Raw genomic sequence first — 14160 nt, forward strand, 5'->3', positions numbered from 1 at the left:
TGAGTGTGATGGATTTCTTGGGGGTCACTTCCCCCCAACACTTTATTTTGAGTAGTTTCAAACCACAGAAAAATTACAAGACTAGTACAATGACCCCCACATCCCCAGCCCCTAGATATTTGCTCTAAGCCTTTGAAAGTAAGTTGCAGAGAGCATAACATTTCACAAAATTGAATACTCATGTTCATAATACTGAAGCCTATAACTTCGAAGGCAGGGACAGTCTTCCGTGTCATCACCTTATGTCATCACACCAAGGACACTGAGCACTGATGACAGAATGCCATCAGTTAGTGCATGTAGACGCTGGGGAGAGGGTTGGCGGTCATAAGCCCCTTCTTCCCACACTTGAACGCATCTTCTCTGCAGGTGGGCACCTTCAGCAGGTATGTAAGCTGGTCAGGAACAGGAAGGCAAAGTGGAACTGAAGCACGTCACAGACTTTGGACCAGAAGTGCCCTGTGAGCTGCTGGAAGAGATGCCACTGTGCGAGCTCATGGTCACATAGCTTGAGGACCACAAAGCCCAGGCAGGAGAGCACGCCCAGAGCCAAGTACATTCCCGAGGAAGAGTTGCCGTGGTGCACCTGGGTGCGCAGGGCCTGGCCCACGGCAGCTGCAATGTGCAGGCCCAGCGCCAGCTCAAACCCACGGGGGTGCAGCAGGGCCAGGCTGTAACTGCACAGGGAGAGGCCCTCGACAGCCAGGAGGAGCCAGGGCTTCCAGCCCCCGTCCAGGCAGAGGCACCAGGCCACCGGCCACGCGAAGATGGGTAAGGTGAGCCACTGGTCCAGCACAGCGCTGGGCCGTGTCTGCATCCCAGTGCGCAGCCACTGGACCGGGCCATAGACCAGGGCCATGCCTGCGAAGACGTCCTTCAGGTAGCGAGCCCTCCACTTCTCTGCAGGGCCTCCTGGGGCACGGGCCTGGCTCCGCAGCCAGTACACCCCCAGGAACACATAGGCCATGTTAACAAGGGAGTTGAAGGGCATGGCCAGAAAGGCAGGGAGGCTGGTGACCGGGGCTTCCGCATAGTGCTCATAGCCCACTTGGACAGAGACACCTTCGAAAATACCAGTGTGGACAGTGGCCACGCAGAAGCAGCTGGCCAGGGCCACATGGAAGAGGGCCTGCCCCGACTCAGGCTTCATCTGGAACCTTAGGTGTGGCCCCAGGATGGGGAGCTCCACAAAGCAGCTGCCTCGGCTATTATTTCAGAATTCGGATAAACGGTTTCTTTTTTTCTTTTTTGCAAAACACTCCTCAGCCTCCCAGCTGAGCCAGCAGGAAGAAGTCCCCGTGATTTCCGACGCAGATGCTGCGACCTTGCCCCAGTGGAGGTAGCAGCTCCGAGGAAGGCAGCGGTTCTGCTGATTGGTTGGCACCAGTGGAGGCCCGTTCTGCCTTCTTCCTTTGTGGTTACAAAAAGAGTGTGGGTAGAAAGAAAACCATCCAAAAAAGCGCCTCCATCTTCCCAATTCTCAGCCTCAGGCTCTGCCAAAGTTTTTATCATGACCCTCTCTCCTGACACCTATGCTGTTCTTCTTTCATCTCTGTATTATAAAAAATCCTGCTCCTCGTCTCCGCTCCCCTAGAACCACTGCATTTAGAGACTTAAATCTTTCCTAGGTCTGTTGTTAAAACTCAGGATATGCTTGGAGTTTTCCAAGCCAGTCCCAAAGCCCTTTGAACTAAATTCCCAGTTAAATTAGAGACATTAGCTGTGGGCCAGATTCTGGAATCTAAGGCAAGGGAATGGTGGGGCGGGTTGGGGATGGGCAGAGAGGAAGGGCTCAGCTGCTTTGTGGGTGTGAGGCCAGGCAGCAGAGGCAGCCATCCCCCTAGGACTGCCAACCTGAGTCACCCCCTCCTCTGCCCTCCCCTGAAGTGCCACACCTTCCAAAATTACCTTCTCTCCTTGGCTCACAGGAAAACCTTCCATTTCCTGAAGTCACGGAAGCAGACAGATAATTTAAAAACAATGTGGACTTTTCATGGATTGTCAACTGTTCTGGGGCCAGCTGTGGTGTGAGTGGGCCTCATTGCCAAGAAATGTATTAATATTAACAAGAGAAGAGGTTCGGTGCCCTGAAGATGACTCAAAGCCAAGCTGGCAGGCAAGCACACGGGCGTGGGGATGAGAAGAACTGTCTGTGGTCAAATCCAAGCTCCCCCACCTACTAACCCTGTGATCTTGGGCCTTAACCCTTCCAGGCCTCAGTTTGCATACCTGTAGAATGGGGATGTACATCCTAGCAGAGTTGTTGTGTGACCTACATGAGTTCTTAGGTATGCAGACCACTGTTTATTTTTGAGGCCCCTTGTCCCCTCCTGCAGTTTAGGCCCTGAAAGGGCAGGGCCCAGTCTGATCCTGGCCCCTCCCTCCCATGCTTAGCAAAGACCTGCTAATTTTGGTTCAAGCACAAAGTTAGCATCTCTCCTCTGTTGTCATCCTGTTTGCCATTTCATTGCTCTGACTGACCCTAGGGCCCACCTGTAAGATCCAGGAAATGGCTGGCTGGGCCTCATGGTGACCCTCTCAATCCCCTCCCGCCTCCAGGGAGCCTGTTGTTAAGGGGAGCAGCATTTCCCCGAAGGAAGTGAAGCCCTTGTCCTGACCCTCATCTCAGCCTGTGCCACTGTCGTGTACCTCCCGTTGCAGCCTCTGGTGAAGGAAGAGTCTTTTAAGTTAGAGGCTGTCCCTCCTCCAGGGTTCCCACTTCCAGGCTTGCCACCGCTCACGTGGTCTGCACACAGCAGCCCCCAGCAGCCCCCTTGAGGACTGCCCCTGTTTAACACCCTTCAGTGGCTGGTTCTCTGCTCACACGTGATCATGCCCCAGCCTTTTGGCCAGACACCAAAGTGCCATGCTCATGCAGTCCTGTGAGTTCCCAGGCATAGTCTGTCTTCCTGCCCTCCTCTGCCTGGTCTGCTGAAGCCCTCAAATCAGCTATCACTTCCTCTCCAGCACCAGCACTTCCCCACTCAGCTCCGAGTCCAGCGGGGACACCAGCTGAGGCCTCACCTGGTGTCTCCAGGTCCTTCCCTGACCCCACCCAGGGTCTGACTCCCTGATGTGAAGAGCCAGGCTTCCGGGGCCCCAGGCCGCCAGTGCTAGCCTGACCCTCCTGTCTACCAGCCAAGCATGGAGAAGAGCTGCGGACAGGCAGTCTGACACTGTCCACTTGCTAAAGGAGGAGATCCAGGAAGGGTGTAGAAAGGGACTCCTCTCTGGCCACTGGGCAGAGGTTGCTCGAGCCCTTGCGCAAGCTGAAAGCGACATGTTACCTAACTAACTTCCCAAGTCCACTAGAAAGACCAAGGCAGGTCTCATATGGCCTAAGTCCTAAGCTGCTGTGACCCTTGTGATGTGACTCTCAAAGTTCTTCCCAGTTTCCCCTGCTTGGCACATGAAGGTCTGAGGGCTCACCAGCATCACCCTTTCCCCTGCTCTGGTTCTGGGCTTGCTGCGGGGGGAAGTCCTGCAAAACCCGACAATCCCCAGGCTAAGGGGTTAAGATGTGTTCCTTAAACTCTTCTGCTTTCTCAGTCTGTATGCAAAAGCTACCGTCGCCTGTCACAGTGGTGGCTTCTTTAACCTGTATCCCTTATAACAACTGTTTGTTGTGCCCGGGACTATCCTGACCACCATTGTTCCCTTTCTGCAGGTAAGGCGATGCCAGTCTGAAGGCTCTACCATGGGACACCAGCAGGAGAGCTCAATCTACGCCACCTGGATGCCAAAGGAGCTACCATAGCAATTCTTGAACTCTGAGAACAGAATCCCAGCATGTGGGCAAGGCTGCTGAGAACCCGCAGCTCAGTTTCCTTATTTGAGAGGGGAAGGACTTGGCCAGAGAGGTGACATGAATGGCCAAGGTCACTTAGGGCAGTTGGTGGCACAGAAACACAGGTGAGGGTTCTTGTCCCTTGACTGTCACAGGACTCTTTGGCCTCTCCTCAAACAAATGCTTCCAAATCCATAAACTAAAACAGAATTAAAACACAAACTTAATATGTTCAAAGATAGTTATTAAAATATTTCTTATAATGTATGATATAGTAATAAGTGTGCTTCCTTACTAACATGTTAAATTACATGATCTATGGGCAGGTTGAATAACTACAGTAATTTCAAATGAGTTATTCTGTAGTAACTTGCAGTTTAGTTAACTTTCAGGATATCTAAAAGAAAAGCTATATAATCTCAAATGATGTCATTTCCCTTGGTGACACAATCACCAGGTTAACGCTCTGTGCTTTGTTACCTACACTTTAGTTGCGGGAAAGGCCAAATTTTGGCTAGAGGCTAATGAATGTAAAGATCAAATAAACATGAGAGAAACTGGAAAAACCGTCTGTTGTCATTCTAAGATCCTGGACAGCAGCGCATTGCAGCCTGCATCGTCTGGGCGTGAGCTTGGAGCAGCGACCAGACAGGCTCCTGCAAGATTTGGAACATCAGGATGATGTACCCACCTCTCAAGATTGTCGTGAGAACTTACAGTATTGGCGCGAAAAAGCCAGCGATCACCATCCGGGTATTTTGCCTGTCTTGCTTTGCTGGGGGAAATTCAAATCTTGAAAAAGGGCGGACCCTAAAGGTGGTTGTGCGCCTGCGCGAGGGGCTGGGCCCAGAGCTCTGGGAAGCAGGCGGGGCGGGGTGACGCGAGGTGACGCGGGGCGACACGGACCTTTCCCGCGCCCGCCCGCTCGCCTCAAACACCGCCAGCCCGGCCGCTCGCCCGGCGGGCAAAGGGGCAGGGGCCGGCCCGACGCGCGACAGCTCGGCTAGTTTCTTTGGGGCGCCGGCGGGGTCTCGGCGGCGCCACCACCTGGGGGCGGGGCGTGAGGCCTGGGAGCCTGGGAGGGCTCCGCCCCCGGCGTCGCGCGCCAGGCCGCGTTATCGCTCACGCTCGCCCCGCCCCCGGCTCCCCCGTGGCGGGCTTCGGGCTGCTTCCACGGAGCCAGCTGCGCGTGAGGAGAGGGAAAATGTCCGCTTCCTGATCCGAAGCCTGATTTTAGTGTCTCCTGTCAGCCACTCTCTGCAACCTGTGCCCTGTCCCCACTGCTAGTTAAAACGATTCCTCTGGCGAGTGTCCCGTCAGCGACCCGGGGGGCAGTTCCAAAGGGGGCGGGGCCAACCGCGTCTGAGGCATCCTCATCCGGGCATTCCCCAGATGCCGCAGCCGCCATCTTTGTTTTGTGCTGAAAGTCGCTATTGACGCCCGCGGACGGCCGGGCGAGGGGAAGTGGCAAGATGGCGGCTCCCAGGACGGAGGCGTGGAGGCGCGCTTCGGCAGCAACAAAGCTGGGCGCGCCTGTGCCTGACCCGAGCGAAGCCTGACCTCAGGCCGAGCGTGCAGCGGCCCCGGTCTCTTGCCGCGAAGCAGCGCGGAGTTCCTTTAACGGGCCTCGGACGGGAGGAGAATCCTGCGAGGGCGGGGTGGGGGGGGTGAAAAACAGTGACGTATCCGACTCCGCCCCCTCGCCCGACCACCGCTGCCGCCATGTTTAGTTGTTACTTCTTCACACAAGATGGCGGCTCCCAGGGAGGAGGCATGAGCGCCCTGCCGTTACCGCTCCTCCTGCCGTACAGTTGCCACTTCGGGGCCTAACTCTGCCTTTTTGAAGCGGCTCCTGTGGAAAGGAGTCATAAAGAGGAAAGCGAGGATCGGACGCTGCCTTGCGTTTGGTTTGCAGTGGAAGAACTGACCCGGGAGGAAGAGAATAGGGGGGAAGGGGGAGCTAGTCTCAAGATGGCGGCTCCCAGGGCGGCAGGCGCAGCCTAAGCAGCAGAGGCGGACTAAGGGTAGACTCTCGAGACCTCACGAGCCATACGGGGCTAGTCTCTGAGCAGCCCTCAAAAACTCAAGCTCGTTTCACTGGCCTCTGGCGCGCCTCTATTCCTTACGAGTGTCGAGGCTGTTAAGGGAGCGGCCTCTACCCTAAGCGCTGGGCGGGGAAGCGGGACGGTCTCAAGATGGCGGCTCCCACAATTGTGGTCTGAGCGCCGGCGGGGCTGAGACAACCGCTGCGCTTGTGGCTCCTTTCCACCCGCCCCGGAAGCCGGCCAGTACAGGGGACTCGGGGGGTGTGGGAACCGGGCCGGGGCTCCGCCATTTCCGGCAGGGGAGGGCTACGACTGAGGAAGGGAGGAGAGAGAGGCGGCTCAAGATGGCGGCTCCCAGGGCCTCCCGCTCGAGCTTGTAAGTGGGAGCTCCCAGGCAAGTAGTCAGGGCGGCGGGACTCGACGGCCTCCACCTTCTCGGGTCCAGGCGCTTGACAGTTTCAAGAGGCTCTCGACAAGACGCGGTAAGCGAGAAGAAGGGGAAGAGGAGAAGGGAAGGAGAAAATAGTTAAGATGGCGGCCTCCATGGAGCCGTCCACCGCTGTGTGAGGATCAGTTTCTCAGTGAGAGCCACCTTAGACGAAGAGGGGTGTGTGTGAGCGGAATTGGGGGGCTCCCTTCCCACTTGGCGACTTTTCTCCACCGCGCCCTTTCCCGGAACTATGGCTTCGGCCGTGTCACCCGCCAACTCGCCAGCAGTGCTCTTACAGCCTCGCTGGAAGCGAGTGGTGGGCTGGTCGGGTCCAGTGCCCCGGCCCCGCCACGGCCACCGGGCTGTGGCTATCAAGGAGCTCATCGTGGTGTTTGGCGGCGGCAACGAGGGGATAGTGGACGAGCTGCACGTGTACAACACGGGTGAGTGCAAAGCCCGCTGGGTCCTTGGATCTTTCCCTCCCTCCATCTCCTCCCTCTCCCTCCTTTCCTCTTCTCCCTCCTCCTTCCCTCCTCCCTTTTTCTCCCTCCTTCCTCTCCTCCCTTCCCCGGCTGCCTTCTTCCCCCCTCCTCCCATTCCTTCCTCCAGCCGCACGGGACTCCCCTCCGAGACCCCTTGCTCTGCATGGCTTGTCTGTTCTGCCCTGCTCTTGTCCCCATCCTGACACCCCTGCTTTTCCTGTCTCCAAAGGGGGTGCCTTTCAGTATTGGAGAGGAACCCTCTAGGCCGGCTGGTGAGGGAGCGGGGGCGGCGCCCGCGGTGGTGACTTCAGATAAGACACCGTTACCCCCGCCAACTAGGCGGGCGGATGCGTCCCTTTGGCGCAGAGTCCCACCCCCCCACCCCATTCCTGCTAGGCTCTTCCTCATCTCTGGTGCGCTCTGGGGAGCAGTGACAACTTTTCGATGACAGATGAGGTGGCCGTCTCGAGAAAAGGGGCAGAGTTGAGCGGCCTCAATCCTGCCCCAGGGACGGGGTGGACCGGTGGTGTGCCACGCTGGGGAACTGTCGTCCTGGGGCCCCACAAATCCGACGACGCTGCCGTTCCCCACTTGCAGCGTCGACTCCTGCAGTGTTTCCCTTCCCATGGCCCGTGGTCTGGATCTGGGGCCTTTGGCTGGAAGAGAGAAGGATTAGTTGCAGTTATCCCACAGTGGACCGAGGAGGTTACTCTGCCCATTCCCAGGCCGCCCCTAAACCCGAGGCTGGGTTCTTCAGGAGGAGTGAGGTGCAGTCGCCTTGGGTCTGTTGTCTGGTACCCCTGCTCAGTCTCTAGAGCTTCGCGGCATCCTCCTGTGGCTCCCTCCCCCATGGTGGCCAGTTGGTACACCTGGTGCCTTCGTGGGCCCCAGCTGCCTGTTGAATGGAGGCTGGCCTGGGGAGAGGGACTGAGCGTTCTTACTGGGTGCAATGGGCCTGGGCGCGTTTCGTTCCAGAGCCTGAGCGGCGGAGGTGGAGCTGCTGCAAACCCCCTCCTGGCTCATAGTGTGCTTTTAGGAAGCTCTTCTCTGCAGTTCCAGGTCGCTTTGGGGTCAGCCGCAGCCAGGGGCTGGCTTCTAACCCTTTCCCCCCACGCCAGCTCATCTGCCAAATGCCTTTTGCCCCCAAGCCGTCCTGTCCCAGGGTTCTGGCGGGCCGGGGTCCTTGGGTCTGGGCACCCCGTGTCCCCCCACCCACCCCCCCTGCCTCTGCCCCCAGCTCCGTGGTTGCTCTGAGCTAGGCTGTTGGTCCGTGCGCTGAGGGTTGGAGCCGAGCTTTCTCTCAGTTGAGTGCTCCCGGCCCGCGCCTCCCCTGAAGCACAGAGTTCAATATGCTTGCGTCTTATAAGTGGTTGATCCTACAAAGTTGACTTTCCGAGGCTGGTGGGTTGCCGGTGACCCTTCACATTCTTGGTCGGAGCACCTGTTGCTTCTGGGGAGGCTGGGCTGTCTGCTGGAGCTTGGTGCCAGCTTGGACAGCTGCGGCGGCAGCGATTAGCCCAGTAAGGGAAGGCTGAGGGGCAGGGTTGTTTTTAGAGAGGCCAGTGTGCTCAGCAGAACCTCCTCAACCCCTTGGACCACCTTCCTTCTGGGAAGGCCTGGAGCAGGTTCCTTGGCAGGGAATGCCAATTTTAGAAAGTAGGCCAGGGGCCTAATTACCATCGGCTCCAAAGGCCGCTGCTTCCTGGGGCCTCCGTGTCAACATGTGTTGACCATTTCGGCATTCACTTGTTCCCCTTCTGGAAGAGTACGTTGTGTAGTAGTGGGAGCCAGCCTTCCAAAGGGCCACAGCCCTGGATTCCTCCAGGGTACCAATTCGGAAAGTGCCCCACGAACTCCCTTGGCGACTTCTCACTGCTAGTAGACGCTGCTCCCCGGTTCTCACCGCATGTTAGTGTTTCCTGTTTGACGGAGCCTCGAGCTTCTGCTGTTTCAGAGAGCTGGGCTTGGTGTGGCCTATCTCCCACCAGCCGAGGCACAGATGCCCAGCATCCTTCTTAGGGCATCTTTAGTGCTGCCTTGACAGCTGGCCTTCTGCTTACCTTGTGTCTTGTGTCTTAAATGAGGTCAGAGCATATTCTCTAGCTTCTCCTTCTGTAATAGGAATGCTCAGAGAGACTCATCGTTCAGAGAGAGTTCCCCGTTGCTAAGACAAAAGACCCTAGGGGGCACGTGCCTGCTTTGCCATCTCAGGCAGCTCAGAGATCGGGGGTGACAGGGCTAGGGGTGGCAGGTGTGCACTGAACTGGAAGGGGGTGCATGAGGAAGTGTGTGTCCTTCCTCCCCAGTGGCCGTGAAACACTTCCCCGGCTTTTGGGAGACCCATCTTTGACCTCAGGGAAGTTTCTGGCAACACCAAAGTGGATCACCCAGGGGCCCTGGCCCTGACACAGTGGGGAGGCTGTGGCTGTTGGGCGAAGCAGCGGTCGAGGCGGGTCTGCCTCAGTGGTTCTCCAACGTCCTCAGCTGATGACGCCAGTTCTCCAATGTCCTCAGCTGATGACGCCGGAAGGAGCCTTGGAAAGCGGCTAGTGAAACTTCCTTGTTTTTGCACACGTGGACCCTGGGGTCTCAGGCGGGACGTGCTGGGTCCAGGGTCACCCTGTTGGCTGTCTCGGCCTTCGGTTTGGTTATCAGGCGCAGGCCCCCGCTTTGGGGACACCTCCCGGGCGTGCTCTCCCTGGAGCTAATTGGTTACTAAGTTGAGCTTATCTCCAACCTGTTCACCCTCTGTTCTGGGCCTTTCGCATTCTCACAGGCACTTCCTGCCTGACCCCACCGGTTTCACTTGTTGGGAAGTCCTGTTCAGCCTTCAAGGCTCTGGGTCCCGCGTCACCTCTTCTGAGAATCATCTCCCCCACTCCGTGCCTCCTAGCACCTGCCACCGCCTCCACCATGCAGGAAGCGGGGCGGGGGGGGTTGGGGGCGCTGGGCCACCTCTTCCGGGGTATAGGCGTCTCTTCCTAGCCCCACTCCCAGCCGAGAGTGGTGACAAGCCAGAACTGAGGGGGGAGGAGGGTCCCGCAGGGGTCGTGCACCACCCACCCCCCTAGATAAGCGAGTGAGGGGTGATAGGATTAGGGGACAGCTGCCATCTCAGGGCAGAACCAGGCTTCGGCCCAGAAACTGTGCTGCCTGACAGCCTTCTCCTGCCTGGAGTGTTCTAGATCGAGGTCAGCCCCTCCTGGGTGCTGCAGAATGAGCTCTTGGGATGTCACCAGTCCCTCTCGCCCAGTCCTTGAATCAGGTGGCAGGTGACCTGACACCTGTGGGCCCGTCCCTTTCCCGTGTAGCCTCCCCTGGCCCTCAGGGAGGCACCTGGCGGTCCCTTTTACTCAGGGACAGGGTTCTCGTCTCATGTGTTTGTTTGACCCTGTGACCTCTGGTCAGTTACTTCTCCTTTCGGTCTCTGTTCCTGTGTCTAGTTTTTAAAAGTTTGGTGGCTCAGATGGTCAAGCATCTGCCTGCCATGCAGGAGACCCGGGTTCGATCCCTGGGTTGGGAAGATTCCCCCGGAGAAGGAAATGGCAACCTACTCTAGTACCCTTGCCTGGAAAATCCCATGGATAGAGGAGCCTGGCAGGCTACAGTCCATGGGGTCACAAAGAGTCGGACGCTACTGAGCGACTTTACTTTCTTTTCTTTCCCGTGTCCATGGAGGGAGGTTCAGAGATCTGTGTCAGCATTTATCCTGGGAACTTGGATGTAGCTCCTTCGGGCACTGCATGAGCCATCTCCCCCCAGTGTGTGTAGGGCTGAGGGCTCAAGCCTGGAAAGCTGCTGCTCTTCTCGGTTTGTTTTTGCACCTCGAGAAAGGGTAAGGTGGACCTCCGGACTCTGGAGCCAGGGTGCACGTTGCAGGCAGGGGAGACGGAGGGGAGTGCTGGGCATCCCTGAGGCCTAGTGACTCCCCTGAACCGAGGGTGGGACCCATGGCCTGTTCCAAGGATGTGTCCACCTGGGAAGTGGCCAGCCAGGGTGCCTTTATGCCGGGAGGTGGAATGTGCTTTGGGGTGTGGGGGCAGGCCTCTCCCCCCTTGAGGGTGACGCCATGGGAGTCCGGTTACCCAGCATGGAGAGGGTGGTAGGGACCGGTCCCTGTCATGCTCTGGGAGGGGCTCCATTGGCGCTCAGGTCCTTGTCCTGTCCACTGTCTCCTCAGTCCCGATTTGCTCGCCCATGTTTGACCAAAACTGATGGAGGGGCGTGGAGTCAGGTTTGCAGCTGGCTGCTGGTTTGAAGTGTCTGGTGAGAGTTCAGTGTGTGTTTCAGGAGATAGCCCTTCAAATAACACAGGACAGGAGGAGTCCCTCCAAAAAGGGCAGCGTTTTCTCCGTGACTTTGCCAGGAAGCCCCAGCAAGGCAGGCAAGGGACTGGTTGCCTGGGAGGGACGGGGTGCCAGGCGGAGCAAGGGCAGTTGAGGAGCTCCACCCTGGCTTGAGGCGGCAGACTTGAGGTGGCTTCCAGGGCTGGGAGGCTGCCCGCCACCGCCTCTGCCTGTGTTCTGGAGGAGGGAGCTGTGGACCGTCGCCGGGGAAACTGCAGCAGAGCTCAAGCGTGCCCCCACAGCTTTCCTCGGCCTGTACTCGGATTGCTGCCCCTGGCCTGCAGCATTCGCTCTTTCAGCCACTGAGATGTGCAGCCAGCTGTGGGCCTCCGGGAGGGTAGCTTGGGTGTTAGATGTTTCTTTCCAAGTCCCCATAGAGGGGCGGGAGGTGGTCCCATCCCCAGAAGTTGACGGATTCTCTTGTCAGTGACTTCCTGCCTATTAAGATGACCGTGATGAGAAGCAGGGTGACTTTGGGGTGGTCTCTGAGGCCAGAGGGTTTGGAAAATGGCTTAGAGGGTTAGCAGTTGGATGCTCAAAGGAAGAAGTCCCACATCCTTGGAAAAAGAGGCGCTGTCTTAGCCTGTCCTTTCTTGGACTGTATTTGAAGGTTGGTGGGTTTAGGGAGGCAGAGGGGCAGTGGTTTTGGTTCTGGTGGCTCCCAGGGTGTTCTGACTTCTGCTAACTTTTGTCCTCCAGCGACCAACCAGTGGTTCATCCCGGCTGTGAGAGGGGACATCCCTCCTGGGTGTGCAGCCTATGGCTTCGTGTGCGATGGGACACGCCTGCTCGTGTTCGGAGGGATGGTGGAATACGGGAAGTACAGCAACGACCTCTACGAGCTCCAGGTAGTGTCCTGCTTGTCAGAGCGGGGGCAGGCCCTGCGCCACCCAGACCTTCTTACTCCAGTCAGGTGCCCCCTCCCACCCCCAGCAGCCCCTCTGTATATGACAAACGACCCAGCTCACCCTCGAGTTAATCACTGAGCCTTGATTTTGCAGGCAAGCCGGTGGGAATGGAAGAGACTGAAAGCAAAGACACCCAAAAATGGGCCTCCTCCGTGTCCTCGGCTCGGGCACAGCTTCTCCCTTGTGGGCAACAAATGTTACCTGTTTGGGGGTCTGGCCAATGATAGCGAGGACCCCAAGAACAACATTCCGAGGTGAGGCTTTGTCCTGTTCATGTGGAATCCCATGAAGGCCGGGGTGTTCGCCCACACAGCAGTCAGTTTTGCAGTACCAGGTCCCTTTCATTTGTGAAACAGGAGAGTGGGCCTAGACGCCATCTAAAGAGCTTTCCAGAGCTGAGGGGTCTAACCCCCAGGAGGCCTCGTGGGAGGACAGTTGGTTCCTCCAACCTTGCCTTGTGCTGGTTCCTGCTCCTCAGACCCAGTTTAGAGCTGGTCCTTCTCAGTGCTTACAGGCTTCGTGATGGGTATTTTCCAAGGGCCTTTCTAGAGTCTGCAGGTAGTCCCGAGCTGGTGCTCCCTTTTCACCTCAGAGGTCCTCATGTCATGTCCAGCTTTGTGCAGGGCAGCCAAGCACACCCCGTCTTGCTGCTCCCCTTCCACTCGCACCCCTCCTCAAGGGTGAGGACAGAGGTAGAAGGATTTGGAGTCCGTGTAGCCTTAGCCCTGCTTTGCCTCCCCAGGAGTCTGCCATTCCCCTGTCAAAGTGGGTGGCCTGCCCTAACCGGACATTTTTATTCAGGTACCTGAATGACTTATACATCCTGGAACTGCGGCCGGGCTCTGGAGTGGTAGCCTGGGACATTCCCATCACTTATGGTGTCCTGCCCCCACCCCGAGAGTCTCACACTGCAGTGGTCTACACCGAGAAAGACAACAAGAAGTCCAAACTGGTGATCTATGGAGGGATGAGTGGCTGCAGGCTGGGGGACCTCTGGACCCTGGATATCGGTACGACATGGGTGTGGCTGCCCCTGTGGTCTAGGAGTGCAGTTGGTCTGCGGGGCAGCTGGCGTGGGGTGTTGTGGTGGGGCTCTCACAGAGGAGGCATGTCCTGCCTAGCACCCTACTTGTGACTGGGTCAGGATAGGACCTATCTGGGGCTGTTCTCTTTGCCCTTAGCTTGCAGTGTTTAAGAAAGAGCAAGGCTCTGTTGGCCGAGTCTGTCTGCTAGCTTGCAGTAGAGTAAGGGGAGAAGAAATGGCCTTTCTAGAATGACATTGTGTGGGTAAGGTAGCACAAGTCCCTGTCAACTCGTCAGTGGTCATGGTGTGCTGGGAGCAGGGCCCCCTGGTCTGTCCCAGCCAGAGGGGTTGCCCAGACGCGGTGAGAACCCTGGGGGCTATATGGGCAGGTCGACAGGCAAGGAATCAGGAGTTTAGGCTTTTCACCTGGAAAAGGTGGCCAACTGCACAACTATAGAGGGTTAGGTGGTCCTGTAGCATTACATCAGCGTTCCAAAGAGAGTGTATTGGGCACAGAATTTCTAGTAGCCCTGGGTCTGTAGATGACAGAGCTGACGGTGGGTGAGTGCCTCTTGAGGAGTGGGAGGTGCTATGGCGCATCTGGAGGGTATGGCGACGGCTCCTACCCCCAGCCCCAGCCCTGGTTCATAGCAGGTGCTCGGGAAAGACCACTTGGGAAGTGCCAGAGCCTGGTGATCAGGGGGGTCTCTCAAGGCCTGTTGGGAGGCCAGGAGTGTAGTTCTTATGCTGTGTTAATAGCTGCTTTCCAGAGCCTTCCCCACATCTGGGACACAGCCTCTGGGTCAGAGGGCATGTGTCCCACCTGGTGTGAGTAACCTTCTCTTCCCACCCCTCCACACAGAGACTTTGACGTGGAATAAGCCCAGTCTCAGTGGGGTGGCACCTCTTCCTCGAAGTCTCCACTCGGCCACTACCATAGGAAACAAGTAAGTAGCCAGCCGTGGCTTTTTTCTCTTTGTAGCCCCCATCTCCCACCCCCATGGGCTCACAATTTTGTTCCAGCAATCCCTGAGGCCTGAGGAGACCTCTCTTTGGCTGGGCTGGCGTTCAGCAGCCTTGTCTTCCCCTTATGACCCTGGGGGACCAGGAAAAAAAAAAAGGGTAGAGGGACACAGAT

The 14160-nt window shown here is 57.4% G+C and overlaps 2 protein-coding genes across 16 annotated transcripts in view; one reads left to right on the forward strand and one right to left on the reverse strand.

Annotated features, from left to right (window-relative positions):
- Positions 1 to 6058, reverse strand: TMEM187 (transmembrane protein 187). 6 transcript variants are annotated; one of them, XM_070290457.1, is made up of 3 exons: positions 2650 to 2750; positions 1909 to 1944; positions 1 to 1410 (listed from the first exon to the last, which is right to left on the reverse strand). In XM_070290457.1, exon 3 carries the CDS (start codon positions 1148 to 1150, stop codon positions 380 to 382), a length of 771 nt encoding a protein of 256 aa, XP_070146558.1. In that variant the 5' UTR covers positions 1151 to 1410; positions 1909 to 1944; positions 2650 to 2750; the 3' UTR covers positions 1 to 379. The 6 variants fall into 6 exon arrangements, with proteins under 6 accessions (XP_070146558.1, XP_070146557.1, XP_070146553.1 ...); XM_070290456.1 differs by lacking the exons at positions 1909 to 1944; positions 2650 to 2750 and adding an exon at positions 4505 to 6058 and having other exon boundaries at positions 1 to 1406; XM_070290452.1 differs by lacking the exons at positions 1909 to 1944; positions 2650 to 2750 and adding an exon at positions 4479 to 6017.
- The window catches only part of HCFC1 (host cell factor C1), a 22690-nt gene continuing 14059 nt past the window's right edge, over positions 5530 to 14160 (forward strand). For all 10 annotated transcript variants that reach the window (XM_070290439.1, XM_070290440.1, XM_070290441.1 and 7 more), the window contains exons 1-5: positions 5530 to 6705; positions 11790 to 11938; positions 12092 to 12252; positions 12800 to 13008; positions 13885 to 13969. In XM_070290439.1, coding sequence (XP_070146540.1) covers positions 6513 to 6705; positions 11790 to 11938; positions 12092 to 12252; positions 12800 to 13008; positions 13885 to 13969 — 797 coding nt within the window. In that variant the 5' untranslated portion in view covers positions 5530 to 6512. The remainder of the gene's footprint in view (positions 6706 to 11789; positions 11939 to 12091; positions 12253 to 12799; positions 13009 to 13884; positions 13970 to 14160) is intronic.

The sequence above is a fragment of the Ovis canadensis genome, chromosome X (genome assembly GCF_042477335.2).
Source record: "Ovis canadensis isolate MfBH-ARS-UI-01 breed Bighorn chromosome X, ARS-UI_OviCan_v2, whole genome shotgun sequence".
In the NCBI taxonomy this organism is placed as follows: domain Eukaryota; kingdom Metazoa; phylum Chordata; class Mammalia; order Artiodactyla; family Bovidae; genus Ovis; species Ovis canadensis.

What these genes read in the sequence shown, in the direction of transcription:
- TMEM187 (XM_070290456.1), bottom strand. Translation starts at nt 1,150, where the DNA reads ATGAAGCCTGAGTCGGGGCAGGCCCTCTTCCATGTGGCCCTGGCCAGC.